At 59.4% G+C, this 15,735-nt stretch overlaps 1 protein-coding gene across 2 annotated transcripts in view; it reads left to right on the top strand.

The window, feature by feature from the left end:
• The window catches only part of LOC111157603 (TRIO and F-actin binding protein), a 52,345-nt gene that overhangs the window by 25,277 nt on the left and 11,333 nt on the right, over positions 1-15,735 (top strand). Inside the window, exons 9-15 of one of the 2 annotated variants that reach the window (XM_022519158.1) lie at positions 286-423; positions 9,373-9,429; positions 11,985-12,053; positions 12,179-12,268; positions 12,628-12,737; positions 14,211-14,736; positions 15,362-15,472. In XM_022519158.1, coding sequence (XP_022374866.1) covers positions 286-423; positions 9,373-9,429; positions 11,985-12,053; positions 12,179-12,268; positions 12,628-12,737; positions 14,211-14,736; positions 15,362-15,472 — 1,101 coding nt within the window. Of the gene's footprint in view, positions 1-285; positions 424-4,353; positions 4,531-9,372; positions 9,430-11,984; positions 12,054-12,178; positions 12,269-12,627; positions 12,738-14,210; positions 14,737-15,361; positions 15,473-15,735 lie in introns of those variants that run through there. The other variant, XM_022519159.1, reaches the window with a different exon arrangement.

The raw sequence follows: 15,735 nt of genomic DNA, 5'->3' as shown, positions 1-15,735 counted from the left end.
CAGGGGTCTGCACGCCCCTCCTACTGGACACCGGTGGTCTGACTTTAGGGTGGTGAAGGGCATGTGTCCAAAGGCGCTGAGCCCCAAGAACCCTATCAAGCGAACACCCCGTAGTGTGAATGAGTTAACAAGCTCTTTCCTTGGCAGCTCTGTGAAACGAGAAAGATGGGAGCCCTGGGCCTTTGAGGTGGGCGTGGCAGAATAGGCAGGGGAGACTGTAGTCGGGGACCTGCCCCCCATCCCACTGAAAGGACCTGGGGGCCAACACTGGACCCTGTTTGACAGGCAGACAAGAGGCCAGCGGAGGGCAAGGCTGGGAGCCCACTCAAGGGCCGACTGGTGACCTCATGGCGGATACCCGGGGACCGTCCCACGCTGTTCAATCCGTTCCTGCTGTCTCTGGGGGTCCTCAGGTGGCAAAGGGTAGGCTGGCTCCAGTGGGGTGGGAGGGATGAGGGTGGGAGAGAGTGGGAGGGGAGAAAGGACGTTGGCATCAAGAGAGGGAGAGTGGGGGGGTGGGGGGATTGGGGGCTCCTACACGAGCAAGGAGAGATGGAAGCAGAGTCCTAAGAGCCCCGTGGTCTCTGCAAGTGACTGGGATTTCCCGCTTCCAGGACAGGACTGGGGCTGTTTTTGGTTTTCGGGGTCAGGTGGGATTGAACACACAGCTGAAAGCTCCCAGTCAGCACCTGGGCCAAGGGGAACCAGGCTGGGGGAGGAACGGAGAGAGGGATGGCCTGCGGGGGGCTCTGGGATTGCAAAGTGTGTCTCAGAGCTGGACCTGAGCCCGTTTCACAAACATCTGGCATTACGTAAGCTACCCGCTGCCCTGAGAGGCCTGTAAACACTCGGGCCTCTGGTTCAGGGTTTCCTCAAGGGTGGGGAGGGGAGGCAGCTGTGACCCGCTCCCTTCTGCCCCCTTCACAGCAGAGAAAAGCGGCCTGGCCTCCCCAGGGACCACTGGCAGGCTCGAGGGCTCTCTCCTCTCTTAGTGACAGGCCGACTCTTGTACTCTCGTTGGCTCTGGGTCTGGCACTAGGCTGGCACGTTAGGGACAGGACACCCATTTTGCAGATGATGGCACAGAGGCTCACAGAGGTGAGCTGACTGGCTGGTGTTGCATTGCTAGGGCTTAAAGGAGCCAGCCTCTTGCTGATTTTCCTCCTTCCTAGATGAGAGGATGCCTGCCGCGAACCACCCCAGCCTCAGTGGCCACATCTGCATAATGGGGAAAAGTAGATAGCGACTCTCAAGGCTGCAGAGAAAGCTCAGGGAGATTGGGATGCACAGAGATGGGGGGGCGTGTCCGAACACTACCTTTCCCAGCCACTGCATGATTGCCTCTCTGCGGCTTTTGGTGATCAGAAGAACATGTTAGCCGGGCACAGTGGGACCTTCAAGTCCTGGGCGGGATGATAACCAGCGTGTATTGGGCGCCTCTGTGCTCCGTTCGGTGTCCCATATGTGACATGCCGTGGTCACGCCTGATCGCGTGGACTCCTCAGCACCAGGCACGCTAAGTACGGTGCACACTGTCCGTTTTACAGATGAGAACATGAAGCTCGGTGAGGAGAGAGACCATTTGTTCTAGGTCACACGGGGGCAGAGCTGAGATTCGGACCCTGCTCGCCTTGACCGCAGAGCCCTCCCATCTCCGTGCCTCCTGCTCTCTTCCAAGCTGCTTGCAGCCCTGAGAATCTTCACAGCTTTTCGCGTTACACAGATGTGGCTATGGAGGCTCATGAGTTGGCAGTCGTTTCTCATCTGGGAGGGAGAACAGTCAGGAGCGATGGGACGGAACCGCCAGCAGGGCCTCCTAGATAGTTCCTTAGAGCGGCTTCAAACATCTCTTGGGTTGGAGAGTGAAATCAGTCCCAGGTCAAGAGCCAGAAAGCCCAGGCTTGAGTTCTGTCTCTGTCCCTAATGTGTACGGCTTTGAGCCATTGTCACCCTCTCTGAGCCTCACGGTGTTATCCTCAATGGAGTAACAGTTGGAGATGGATAACCCTGCAGTTTGGTGGTGGCCCTGGGTCCCCAGGTCTGTGCCATCTCTGTCTGAACCAGGACAAGCTGTGGCAAGGGAGTCATTCCTTCGTTTGTGCATGCCTTCATCGGACCTATGTTTACTGAGGACCTACTGTGGGCTGAGGCCCTGGGCTGGTCTCCAAGACAGAGGCAAAAACACTCTTGTCTCTGCCCACGAGAAGCTCAGTGTGATGAGGACACTGACATGGAACTGGTAAGAACACAGCGTGGTCATCCCTTTAGTGGCCAATATACAGACTAGCAGGGAGCGCTGGACCAGGAGAGTCTCTGTGCTGGAGGCACTTTGGCTTCCTTTGGACTGAGACCTGGAGGGTGAGGAGGCATTTTCCGAGCAAACAAACATTTGGAGAGATGGAAGGGAGGGGCAGGAGAGAGAGGGAGAGTGTATGTGTGTGTTGGGGCACAGAGGACAGGAAGAGAAGTGTTCCAGACCCGGTGGGGAATGCGTTGTGTAGTCCCATCCGAGGTACAAAGGACCTGACTTATTCTGAGAATTCCCAGTGGCTCCATGTTCTGTGTCCGTGGCATGTACAATGTGTGTGTATAATAATGGAAGACAACAGGTAGGGTCCGATTATGATGGACACTGACTGCCTGGCACAAGTAGGCAGAGCTGATCTACTAGCACCGGGGAGGTGTTGAACTTGGAGCAGGGAAGTGATCTGGCGATCGCTGGGTTGAGGGTACTACAAGAGGAGTCCCAGAGGCCAGGAAAGCAGCAAGGAGGCTGGTGCTATCAGGGGCCACTGGGCCAGAGCACTGGTGGCTGGGGAGGTCTTTTGTTTATTCATTCACTCTACCAAGGACCAAATGCCTGAGTGAGGTACAGGGGTAGAGTGGGAAGACTCAGCATGTGGAGGCAGGAAGGCGTGTCTAAAGGAAGATAGGCTGGTTTTCGGCCTCATTCCTCAGGGTGGAGGAGAGGCACTCAGTGGGAAATGCGGGGAAAAAACTTCAGCTCCCTGAGCTTCTGTTTCTTTATCTGTGAAATGGGGAGAGTAATTAGAGTTTTGTGGGTTTTTAAAAGATTTTATTTATTTATTTGACAGAGAGAAACACAGCGAGAGGGAACACAGGCAGGGGGAGTGGGAGAGGGAGAAGCAGATTTCCCGCAGAGCAGGGAGGCTGATGCAGGGCTCTATCCCAGAACCCTGGGATCATGACCTGAGCCCAAGGCAGATGCTTAACAACTGAGCCTCCCAGGCGCCCCGAGAGTAAGTATAGTCATGCAGCAATAATTTTTGAACTCCAAACTGAGATGGCAGAAAATTGAAACAGCAATTATTCCAAGCTCTCCTGTACCCCGCCCCCAAACGTTAGCTAACTAGGGATAAGGGGGTTGTTCTAGGTGCTTTACTTAAATTAACACTTCATCCTTACAGGAACATCACGACATAAGAGCATTATTCCCTTTTACAGAGGGTGAAGTTGAGGCCCAGAGAGGCCGAGTACCCTGCTGAAGGTAACATAGGGTTTGAATCACAATTCAACAAATTCCACCGAAGTCTTTCCTCTGCTGCAAGGCTCAGAGGAGCTCCTGCAGGCAAAAGGCCTCTTACAACCTGCCAAGTGCTGGGAATGTGAGAAACGGGTGTAGCCCACATCCAAGAACCCAAAACCTGGTTCTTAAGCCCAGAAAGACCCGCTTGGGAGGAGGAGCCATTTGGGGGAATGCCCTACGTTTCCAGAACTCGCTTTGTGCTTAGATTACGCGCTAGGAATCCCGTCTCTTCTTACTGTGACCTTGGGCAAGTCGGCCCATCTCTCTGAGCCTCTCTTTTCTCATTACTAAAATGGGGACGGACACCTCCCTGTCAGGTCTGTGGTGAGGCCGAAACTAGGTGACACAGGTAACGAGCGGGGCTGGGCGAGGGGGACCCTCTGAGCTGTTAGGACTGGGTGCACTGCCCACGACTCCGTCAAACCGAGGGGCCGAGCCCTTAGTGGACCATCGCTCCGTCCGGCGGCTCGCGGGAGCCATAACAGGGCGACTGGGTGCCACACCCGACTGCCCCCGCCCAGCACTCCCGCGCCGGGGCCGGGCCGAGTCACCTGCACGTTGATCCCTTCCTTCCTCCCAGCGATCCGGCGGTCGCAGTCTAGCCCTCTGCTCCCTCCGCCCCCATCCGCCCGCCCAGACCGCCCTCGCGCGCCCGTCCCGTCGCGGCAGGCCCCGCCCCCGGGCCGGCCCGTGCTCCCATTGGTCCGCCCGCGGCCCCCGCTGCTGTTTGTCCTGGCTTTCCCGCCGCCCATTGGCCCTCCCGGGTCCTCCCAGGAAGTTTGAAAAAAAAAAAAAAAAAAAGTTTTATGGGCGGATGGAAGGGGCCAGGGCAGCGCCGGGGAAGGGAAGGGCCGGAGGAGCGGCGGCGGGCGGCCGAGAGGGGCGGCGGCGGCGGCGGGATTCCCGCGCTGCTGGGCCCGGCCCGAGAGTCCTTCCTACCTTCCTGCCTCCTGCTCCCGCCGCCCCGGGGCGCCGCCATGACGGTGAGTGCCCCCGCGGGGCAGCCCCTCTGCGCCCCAGGCGGGGCGGAGAGCGACGGCCCGAGCCAGAGCCGAGCCGTTCCCCTCCTGGGCACTCCCTTCACTTCCCGGAGGCAAGAGGAGGTCTCGGCCGGAAGACAGGGCGACCCCAGCAGCACAGGCCGGCCGGCCTGCCTCAACTAACCCCCAATCTCTTCCTCACCTTTCCGGGCGAGGAGCCAGGGCGACCCCGACGCAGTGGGAACTCCCTGTCCTGGGCAGCCCCTTCCGACCCCCCACCCCCACCGCAACTTTAGCGGGACCAGTCGCGGGCAATTTGGGATGGCCCTTTCCCACCTCCCCTCCAGCTCCCTTGCATTCTCCCGAACTGCCGGACCGGTAGGGACTCCCAGGGCTCCAGGCAGTGGGAGGGAACGAGGATGGGCCTGGTTTGGGTCTGGGATCTCGTCCGGGGTTGGAGAGAGGCGCTCCCCGGCTCGAATGGGTCGCACAGAACCATTCGAGGGCTGGGAGGACTGCCTACTCGCGTGGGCGCTGGCCCGAGGTTGGGTGGGTGAGAAGGAGCCGCCCCTTTGCGCCCCATCCGGGAGCCCATGCTGGGATTTTTGAAGGGGCTCTGGGGCCTTGGGTGGGGCAAGCCCACGAGCAACGTGGGAGACCGATGGCAGAGATTCGCCTTTCTCTTGGGGATGGACATTACCCAAGTCACTACCTGTACCTTAATGATCACATCGGGCCCCACAGCCGAGTTCACCATTATTCCCATTTCACATTTGGGTAAATTGAGGCATGGGGGATGAGGGGTGGTGTTGCCCTGGGTTACCCTGAGCGTGAAGGAAGGAGTAGCCTCTTTCCAGGTCAGTCTGGCCCCTTGACCATGATGTTCTGGAAGGGAGGGGCGGGGCTGCTTTTGGTTTCTGGCTAGCGCCTTAGGGAGGCTCTGACAGCCTGGACGGGTGGGGTGATAGAGTGGAGCTGGGTGTGTTTGCGCATGCGCACGTCCCCTTTCCTCGGATAGTGGAGACCCTGACAAGAAGTGGGCTGGGCTGCGGGGGGTTGGCCCTAAGGGCCCCTGCCCCTGTGAGTGTGATGACCTGGCCGCTGCTTGGACTTCCTCGGCCTCCGCACATCCTGCCACCTCCCTGCTGGCTCTTCCTGTAGTCAGCAGCCTCCGTTTGGTCAGTGAGCAGAGAGGGATGTGGGGGGAGGCGCTGAGTCAGTGTCCTGGCCACCCACCCTCAGGTCCCCAGGCCCCGGGGAGGATGTTTGCATTGCCTACTGGGTGCCTGCCGGACCGTGAAGTGGGTGCTTTCACGTTACCAGAGTTGATCCTTTAAGGTCGATGATTTTAACTTCCCATCTAACAGATGAGAACACTGAGGTATAAAGAGGGGAAGTAACCTGCCCAGGTGACATAACCGGTATTTGTAGCTAGATCGCCCCAGTTTTCTTTCTGGGGCTAGATAGAAATGTACTGTTGGCTTTCATGGGGAAGCACATGGTGAGGGGGCTGATTCAGGCCTCCTGTGGGGGGTACTTGGAGGAGGGACAGCATATCCCTGCGGTGGGAGGGGGCTTCCAAAGGAAGACACCCTCCGGTGATTAGAGGATTTTGTCAGATGGAAATGGACTGGGGGAGGGAAGAGTGTAGACAAACACCTTGGTTGTGTTTGGGGAAAGGTGAGAACATAGAAAAGGGGCCTCGAAAGGAGGGCTTCGAAGGCCAGGAGAAGCAGTTTGGGCTTTGATCAGGGGCACGGGGGAGCCAAGAAAAGTTTCGGAGCAGAGAGATGGCTCATGATCTCTGCTGACAGCGTTTGCTGGGTTCATCATGGCTGCCTTCATGCCTGAGCCTGCCCCAGCCTGGTGTCCCTCCTGTGTCTTCTTCACACCCTTTCCCTCTCTCCTGACCCCCAGCCCTGAGCTCAGAAATCTGTAGGGAGCGAGTGTTAAAGTTGCCGTGAATGGGTAAAGCCAGGCCTGGAGTCCGGATCTGCTCCACCTCCTTTAGCTTTCGCCCAGTGCAGCCGTGCCCTTGGAGCCTCCTGCCTTAGCCACTGCCTGGCATCAAATTATATACCTGTCCACTTGTTTATTGTCTGTCTGTTTCCTGAGTTCCACCAGGGCAGGGGCCACATCTCCCCTTCGCAGCTGATTTCCTGGCCTCAAACAGTGCCCGGTGCTTTTTAAAAAAAAAAAGTTTTTCAACAAACATTCCCTTAGCCAGGAGGGTTAACAGGCATGTCCCTAACGGTGAGTTGCTCCTATTCTAGCCTGTGAGGGATAAAAGTGAATGGCTTTGAGACCATCACAAACACAGCAGAGGCTGCAGGAGGGCACTTTCTGGCATGGTGTGTGGTGTGTACTGGGAAAGGGGCCACGGAAGTGGCAGTTAAGCTGGGTCTTAAGGCACGAGTAGGGGTTTGCCTGGTCCCAGGTGGAGGAGGAAGCCTGGTATTTCAGCAGAGGACATGGGCTGGTGTGGAGGGCCTGGAGTCCTGATGTGTTGCCGATCAGAGAGCATATGTGGTGACGATATAAAGATGGGGTTCTCTGTGCAAGGGGGATGCCGGCTGGAAGGGTGAGCTGAAGCTTGTGCGCCATCAGGCAGCCAGACCTCGTTTTGCAGCCCCCTGGAGGTTTGAAGCTGACTTGTGACACTTAGGCCTTTTTGAGGGGGTCTGCGTGCCAAGCATGTGTTTAGAGGGCGCCGTGTCAGTGGGTCAGTGGCCATGACCCAAAGGAGGAGAGAGCTGGTCGGTACTCCTGAAGGGACAAAGGGCAGGTGAGCTTTCTCAGGTGGAGGAAGGGTGGCTGGGCCCTAGAGGCCATGTGGGAAGGGACAGCAGGAGAGGTCTAGGCTGGCGGACCTTTTGACCCTGGACAGGGGTTCCCAGGTTACTGCAGGATCTTCCCTGTCAGTGGATTTAAAATCTCATGTTAGTAGCCTCCTCCCCGCTAAGGTCAGTGTGCCTTCTAGCACCCGGGATGGCGAGCAGCTTCCAGAAGGTCGCTGAGCTTCTCCATATGTAGCTCATTCAGCCCTCTCACAAAGCTTGGGGGAGCGCAGGACCTGTCCCCCCAGCATTTGCTGCGTTAGATAGCCGGGGGTCAGGGAGGAGATGTGATGTCCGCCCTGCCCTCTGCTTTCCAAGCAGCCCTTGGGGTCCCAGCCTGTCATTCTAGTTGGGGAGCCCTTGCTCTCTTCTGGAAGCCTATGGCCAACCTCTCAACCCTGGCCCAGTCTGATGGGCTGGGTCATCCACTTGTCCCTTCCTAGGAGCTTTCCCCTGGACCAGCACAGGGGTTTAGACCAGGAAGGTAAAGGAGGGTAATATTTATTCAGCAGGCTTTTGCTGACATCCAGTCACAGCATGCCAGCCTTGGGGTCACTGGAGGTCCCCATCTGAATGGAGGTCACCCAGGTGATTTGGTGGCCCCAAGTGTAGCTGCCAGTCTTCGGTCTTAGTTTGGGACTGTCCTAAGCAGCCTCTGGCACTGGTGGCGAGCAGGGTAAGGGCAGATGGAGAGAGACAGGACGAACACAGCCCCAGGGTTTCCCAACTCTGAGAGCAGAGCCGGGGTCCCCTCCCTCAGACAGGTAGGTGGGGACCGGCTGCCATGCAGGGGTGGGGATGCTGGCCTGTGGAGATCCAAGGGCTCTGGCCCCACAGCCCGGGCTCTGGATGGCTCTGGATGGCTCTGGATGTCCAGGCTGCTAGCACAAGCCCCTCGTGGGCCACTTCCTCCGCCTGCAGAAGAGGAGAATGGGGAGGAAGGCGGGTCGGGAGGTAGCCAAGTCAGGTGGCTCCGGTTACCAGCTGCCGTCTCTGCTGCCCACCCCACTGAGCCCCGCTGCAGGCCTCTTCCACGCAACCAGCAACCAGACACCTTGGCCTGGTGAGGCCATGATACCGGTGCTGATAGGTGGGCTCAGGGCCATGGCAACAGGTGGCCGCCTCCTTCCTGCCCTGCAGCCTGGCCCACCCCACTCTCCGCCCTGCCAGGGAGCAGGGGCTGACACTCTGCTGAGGGGACCAGGACTTAGACGAGAGAAGTCTGCGCCTGGGCCAGGAGGGTCTGGTGGCCAGAGCCCATCAGATGGACGTGGCCAGAGAAAATGCCTGGACAAGTGGCTGCTTCATCTAGGCCCTGGGGCGGGGGGGAAGGGGGTGCCTAGCCCACAGTCCTCTGTGGAACATGCTGCAGCTAGGAGCCCCCAGACCCCGGGCCCGCACCCCGCTGGGCAGCACCCACCAGGTGGGGCTTGCCAGGACTGAGGTGCCTCCTTCCTGGTCCTTCTAGAGATCTGGAGGGGACCAGAGGATCGCTGACCATAGCCTGGGCCTGACTCCCATCTTTCAGGGTCTCCAGGAGGCATGGAAAGGGCAGGGCTGGTCGGAACACGAGAGGGTCAGTGAGTGGGGGATGAGCGGGGACATGAAGGCATTTTCCTGGTGGGCCTCCCGGCCTCTTCAGTGAGAGCAGCTGGACAGTTGGCTTGGGCCGGCTGGTCCAGGCTGTTCTCAGTGCTCTCTGGCGTCTCTATAGGCAGAGCCGCTCTGTCTCTCACTGTTTGGTGAGGAGGTAGGCTGGTTGGGGAGGGGAGCCTGGACATCTACGGTGGATGTCACCCCGCCTGCCCTCTTGGCTCTCAGAGACTGTTGGGGAAAGGGGCTAGGTCTGCCTCAGTGGCTGGGAGCCTGCCTGGATTTGGGGGTTTCCTGGGCCCTCAGCACCCCCATCTCCTGGTCTCTCTGGGGGGCAAGATGGGTGCCCACTCCTCCCCAGTCCTGGTTGGCTCTCCACCAGGCCTAAATCACCTGCCTGCTCATCTTCCCACAGCCCGATCTGCTCAACTTCAAGAAGGGATGGATGTCGATCTTGGATGAGCCCGGAGAGGTAGGAGGGCTGCAGTGAGAGTGGAGTGGGTGGCCTGGGCAGCTTCAGGGCCCCAGCAGGTCCCTGGGGGCAGCCCGGCAGGCTGAGCTGCTTCCACGGCTTGTCCAGGCTTCTGGATAGCCTGGCCTCTGAGTGGAGGGGGTCCAGGGGGGCCCAGAGTGGGCACCGTGAGGGGGGGTGGTTTTCTCGTGCAGTCCCAGAGGGCCTTGGGCTGGGGGCGTGGGAAGGCAGAGGCTGCGGTCCTCTCAACCTGCTAGAACAGTCCACAGGCATACAGGGCCTCAGGACTAGAGACCTCCTAGCCCCTCATCCCCTGCACCCCATCCCCTCGTGTCACCGAGAGGCCCTGGGCCCTCTCCCCTCTTGATGACGCTGGCTGGGTCTAGGGTGGAAGGGCTCCAAGAGATCAGCTGTCCTGAGACTGCGGACTCCCAAGGACTCAGCCATGCAGGAACCTCTCCATCCCCGCAGAAGTGTGCCTTAGAGGACCAGCCTGGGGCTCCAGTGGTCGATCCAGAGCTTCCTCTGGCCTCAGGAGCCACATCTGTGGAATGGGCATGACGGACAATGACGATTCTTTCCAGGGTGGACAACAGGGTCAGGGAGGTCGAGACATGTAGGGTCCCTGCCAGAGCTCAGCCAGTAACCCTTCCCTTTGTCTAATGCGTCCATCCTTAGAACGAGGAGAGACAGTGGCCTCTCGCTGGCTCTGCCCTTTCAGCTGCCAGGCTGGATGGAGTCTGGGAGCTGGAACTGGCTTCCTGCCCACTCAGCCTGGGAGGGGACGGCTCCCCGCCCCAGTCCTGCATGCGCCCGTGGCTCGGTCTGCGTGCAGCCCGCATGCCTGGGAGGGCTCAGAGCCAATGGGAATCTCATTGTGTTTCCTACCCACATGTTTTATTCCCTCCAGCCCACAGCCTTCCGTTCCTGCTGCCTGCTCGCCGGTCGGCGGGTGGCTGTGCTCCAGGCTCACACAAGGCCTGGCATCCTGCCAGTGACCCTTCCCAGCCTCCCCACCCAGGGTCTCTGGAGGGCAGAGATGATGGGCCCCACCCAGAACTGGCTGCTACTCATCTTCTTTCGCAGGGTTTTGGAATGTCCAAGCTGGAAGGGCCCTGGGAGTTCAGCCAGCTCAGCCCCTGGGTACACAGACAGGGGACAGGCCCACATCTGAGCTTCCAGCTCTTCTGGGCCTAGTAGCCCCTGCAGTAGAGCCAGGCCTAGAACTTGGGCTGCCTAAGGCCATGGAACTCCATCTGGCTCCTATCTCAGCCATCGTAAATTAGGCCAAATTAGGCAGGGGCCAAAGAAACGATTTGGCACAGAAGCCCTGCCCTGCTTTGTGGAGGGACAGTTGAGGTCCTGAGTGGCAACTCAGGCCATTGTTAGGACAGTCCCCAGTAACCTCGTGCTTGACCCTATGCTAAGTGCCACGAGAGACATACAAGGAAGGGATAGATACTTCTAACCTCACAAGGCTTAGGAGACTTCTTATTAGTCCTGCTTGCCAAGCCAAGAAGAATGAAGCTCAGAGAGGTCAAAATACCTGATCAAAGACACACAGCTAGCAAGGGATAAAATAATTGTAACCTAGGTCTCTTGGATGCTAAACCCTATTTCTTAGGAGAGGCTGTGTACAAAGAAGTCGAAAGTATCATTCTGGCACATCCTTGAAAACTTGCCATCTTCTTAAGGAAAGAACACTAAGTATTTAGACTTAGACTTGGATAGAGTTTGTTGGTGTGGGGGAGCCCCTGGAGGGCCGAGGACTGGGTGGCATGTGCTGACCCTGGGAGTGGGTGGACTTCGACTGGCATTCCAGCCAATGGCCAGAAGCCCAGGGATGGGCTGAGCTTGGAGTATTTAATAATGAGCTGTTCTGCTACCCCTCCCCTGCCCTCCGCGGCCTGCCGGCCTCACCCCACTGGAGCAGACAGGCACTGCAGAAAGGGACCCAAGTCATAAATGTGCAGAGAATATCCTCTCACAAGCTGAATACGTGTGTAACCGACACCCGGCTCAGCGAACAGAATAGGACCCATGTTCAGACACCTCCCCCCAGGCCACCTTCCATTCACTCTGGCACACTTGTCCTTGGCTACTGAGGTGACCTAGAGGGGTCTAGGGGAAGAGACATGTAAAGTTCTGCTCCCTGACTTGCCAGACGAATGACCTTACACAGGTCACAGCCCCTTCCTCGTCTGCACTGGAGGGATTGCGTGTAGGAACCATGGTGATCTCAATGGAGAGGGTCAGGAGGGCTACAGGACTGCCAACACATCAGAGAAGGGCTCCCAGAAGGAAAGGGAAGGTGTCAGCACTGAAGAAAAGCCAACCCATTTCACAGATGCTGCCCCTTGAGGGGCCAGGCTTCAGATCTGGAGTTTCTGCTTCCGCTCTGTCCCCTGCCCCCCGGGCCATCAGCAGGGCAGAAGAGGTTGCCGTCAACCCAGCAGCACCGAGGACAGCTGCAGAATGGTGCCCACACCCCTGTTTTGTCCTCCCCCACGCCTGCAGCCCCTCTCCCCTCACTCACTGCCCCCTTTCCTTCGCAGTGGAAGAAGCACTGGTTTGTGCTGACGGATTCCAGCCTTAAGTACTACCGGGACTCCACCGCTGAGGAGGTGAGACCGAATGGGGGCGTTCTCTGCCCCTGTCAGGTGCTGGGGGGCCCTGGAAGGGGATCGGGGCAGGGGGCCCGGGTGGGGGCAGTGGAAGGCGTGGACGATCATGGGCCTCCCTGCGGCAGGCCGATGAGCTGGATGGCGAGATCGACCTGCGCTCCTGTACGGATGTCACCGAGTACGCCGTGCAGCGCAACTATGGCTTCCAGATCCACGTAAGCCTCATGCAGCCGGGGTGGCATGGGGGGCGGGGGGCGGGCTTCGTGACCGGCTCCTGTCACCCGCTGTCACGGAGGCGGTCCTCAGAGCCGGTCAGAAGCTCTGCTGCCAACGCCTGTCGTGTCTGGGGAGGCCCCAGAGATCACAGGTGGCAGGGGAGGGCGGGATGTTGGGGAGATCCTGGAGCCACCAGTGGAGGTAGCTTTGGCACCCCCCGCTCCTCCCTGGACGCAGGACCTTGGGTTCCGTCCTGCAGGGAAAGGGTCACCCTCCCTGGGGCATGCAGTGGCGAGGGAGCAGGGGTGGGGGGCAGGGCTGGCCATGTGGCAAACCTGCCCGCGGGGTGGACTTGCAGACCAAGGACGCCGTCTATACCTTGTCGGCCATGACCTCGGGTATCCGGCGAAACTGGATCGAGGCTCTAAGGAAGACTGTGCGGCCCACCACGGCCCCGGATGTCACCAAGTATGTGCCAAGCCAGCCTGGGACCTTGAGGGAGGCACCCACCCCTGCGTCCCTGAGTGGGGTTCTGGCACCCAGCCGAAGGCCCCGTGGTTGTACCTCCGGGGCCTCAGTTTCTCCATCAACAGAATGGAGAGAAGCAGTGAGCATTGTTGGCACTCACCTGAAAATACCTGGAGGATCTGAGGTTTGCCTGCCATCCCGTTATGGTCCCCACATCCTGAAAGGAGGGGAGGGGACCTTGACTCTTTGGAGAAGATGCCAGTGAGTCAAAGGCCCCCTAGAGGTAGCCGACTGTCTGGGAGCCGTGGGAGCCATGTCTAAGCCTGTGCTAGGGAGAGTGTGTGGTTAGGTCATCTGGGTGAGGTGCTCACCCCGCCCGAGGTCGCCGTGCTGGGGGGTAGGGGGACTGGGCTGCTGGGAAAGCCCCCACACAGTATAAACGCTCACTGCCCGCAGGGGGCTGGGAACCACAGCAGTTGGACGGCACGAGCAGCGTCTGATGGTGGGGGACCCAAGTCTGAGCCCCACTCCTGGGCCAAACTTTAGCTGTTCAATCCCAGGCCAGTGACTTCCTTGTCTGAGGGTCCGATTTCTCATCTGTCGTGCCGAGTGTGACGTCGGCTTCGTGGGAGGGATGTGCACGGAAGCCCCCTGTGGACTCGGGGGCCTTTGCGGCTGGACTTTCAGATAGTCTGTAGGCCCAGTGGCTCTAACAAAGAAGCCCCCCCCCCCGCCACACACAGAGGCAAAAATAAGGGAGAGCTTGCTTTCTCTCTCCAGAACAATCCAGAAGTGCATGATCCAGACCTGGTGGGGCAGCTCTACGGCCCAGAGCTCACACCTTTGTGTCTGGCTCGATTCTCACGGAGTCCCAGCCCGGAGTCCAGCCACGGCATGGCCCGTCCTTTAAAGGGAACCACACCCTTGGCCAGAATGTAGTCACGGGGCCCCGCAGCTGCAAGGGGTGCTGGGGGCGGGGTGTCGTTTCTGGCTGGCTCACTTATGTACCCTGCTGTTGCTAATGGAGCAAGGGGAGGCCTGCCGCAGTCGGCGCTCTGGTCACCGTCCGGCTCTTCACCACTGTTCACCTTGTTTTCCCTCTTCTCCCATGAGCCTCTCCCGGACCGTGCCTTAAACCACACTTCTGGTGATGATTCTATGACCAGCACTGGCCAAGGGCCCTGGTTGCTTTGCACGCTTGCCCTCCCACGGGGCCTCGTGTCCGTCCTACGAGTGGCTTTGTCGACCCATGTTACAGATGAGGTCCCTGGGGGCCCAACAGGGAACCCAGCTCTCCTGGTTCCTCTGCTGCTGAGTGCGGGCCCTGGAATGGTTGCCAGGGTCTGTTAGTGATGAAGCCCAGGTCTTAACCTCTAGATGGGGGTCCAGCCCCGGCTGGGGGGGCAGCGGGGCACTGCACAAGTGCTTGACTCTTCACTCCATCCCCTGACGAGGCTCTGCTGGCCCCCCCAGGCTCTCGGAATGCAACAAGGAGAACTCGCTGCACGGCTACAGCACCCAGAAGGGCTCCCTGAAGGCGGGAGAGCAGCGGGGGGGCTCTGAGGTCATCGGTCGGGGCGGCCCGCGGAAGGCGGATGGGCAGCGGCAGGCCCTGGACTACGTGGAGCTGTCCCCGCTGACGCAGGGCTCCCCGCAGCGGGTCCGCGGCCCGGCCCGCACGCTCGACCGCCCGGCCAAGCAGGAGGAGCTGGAGCGGGACCTGGCCCAGCGCTCCGAGGAGCGACGCAAGTGGTTTGAGGCCACGGACGGCCGGACGCCGGAGACCGCAGCTGGCGAGGGGCCGCGCCGGGGTCTGGGTGCCCCGCTGACTGAGGACCAGCAGAGCCGGCTCAGTGAGGAGATTGAGAAGAAGTGGCAGGAGCTGGAGAAGCTGCCCCTGCGGGAGAACAAGCGGGTGCCTCTCACCGCCCTGCTCAACCAGAGCCGCGGGGAGCGCCGGGGGCCCCCAGGTGATAGCCACGAGGCCCTGGAGAAGGAGGTAGGCATCATTGCTGGCCTCCGGGAGCTCCCTCGCGCCACCAGCACCCCACCTATGCCTGTGGTCACACTGTGGCATTTATCTGGCATACCTAGTGATGGGGAGCTCAACCCCGATTCGCTGAGACCGCAGACTCTTAGAAACTGCAATCTTTTTTCCTGGACCTCGGTGTTTCTTGTTTTGGGGCATTTTTTCCTTCTTCGTTTTGTCCTCAGCAACCACAGAGAAAGGAAGAGGGAGAGACCACTTATTAAGCACCTTCTGTATACCTCCTCCTCGGCCTCCTTTACCTGTATTGGCTCCCTGAGCAGTCTCAGGGTCCCAGAGGGTAGACCTCGTCACAGTTGTACTGGTGGGAAACTGAGGCTCAGAGACCACCTCCTACGTAATGCGATCAGTGTCTGTGACCACAGTGTCCTGCTCCCAACCCTGTTTAGTCTTCTCTGGGACAAAGTTCTTCTGGGTCACTGACCTGGCCTTCCAGGAAACAGCTGAAATGTCCCCTTTGCCTGCATTTCCACCACCAGCTGCTTCCCCTGCTCGAACCCAGGGCTCCTCACTGCCTCCCAGCACCCCTTTCCCAGCTTCCAGCTTCCCACTGACCACCCCCCCCATCCCCTTGTAGGTCCAGTCTCTTCGTGCCCAGCTGGAGGCATGGCGTCTTCAGGGAGAAGTTCCACAGGGTACACCCCGGTCCCAGGAAGATGGCCACGTCCCCCCAGGCTACATCTCGCAGGTGAGGCCGAGGGGCTGTTCGGTGGGGGCTGCGGGCAGGCTTCTGGTTGCCGAGCTTTCAGAGAGCAGCCAATGTTCTGGGAGTGTTTTGACGCCCACGGGTGTCATTTGACCTGCAGTGTCTCATTCAAAGTGTCCCTCGGGTAGACGTGATCACTGTGCCCATTTTACAGACAAGCCACTGAGCTTATGGGACTTGCCCGAGGTCAGCTGAGCTGCAGAGGTCAGAGGTGGGATGTGAGTTCGGTTCCGGCTGACTGCAGA

Source organism: Enhydra lutris, unplaced genomic scaffold (genome assembly GCF_002288905.1).
Source record: "Enhydra lutris kenyoni isolate GAN:26980312 unplaced genomic scaffold, ASM228890v2 scaffoldscaffold55, whole genome shotgun sequence".
Taxonomy (NCBI): Eukaryota; Metazoa; Chordata; class Mammalia; order Carnivora; family Mustelidae; genus Enhydra; species Enhydra lutris.
This window is presented reverse-complemented; position numbering and strand designations above follow the sequence as displayed.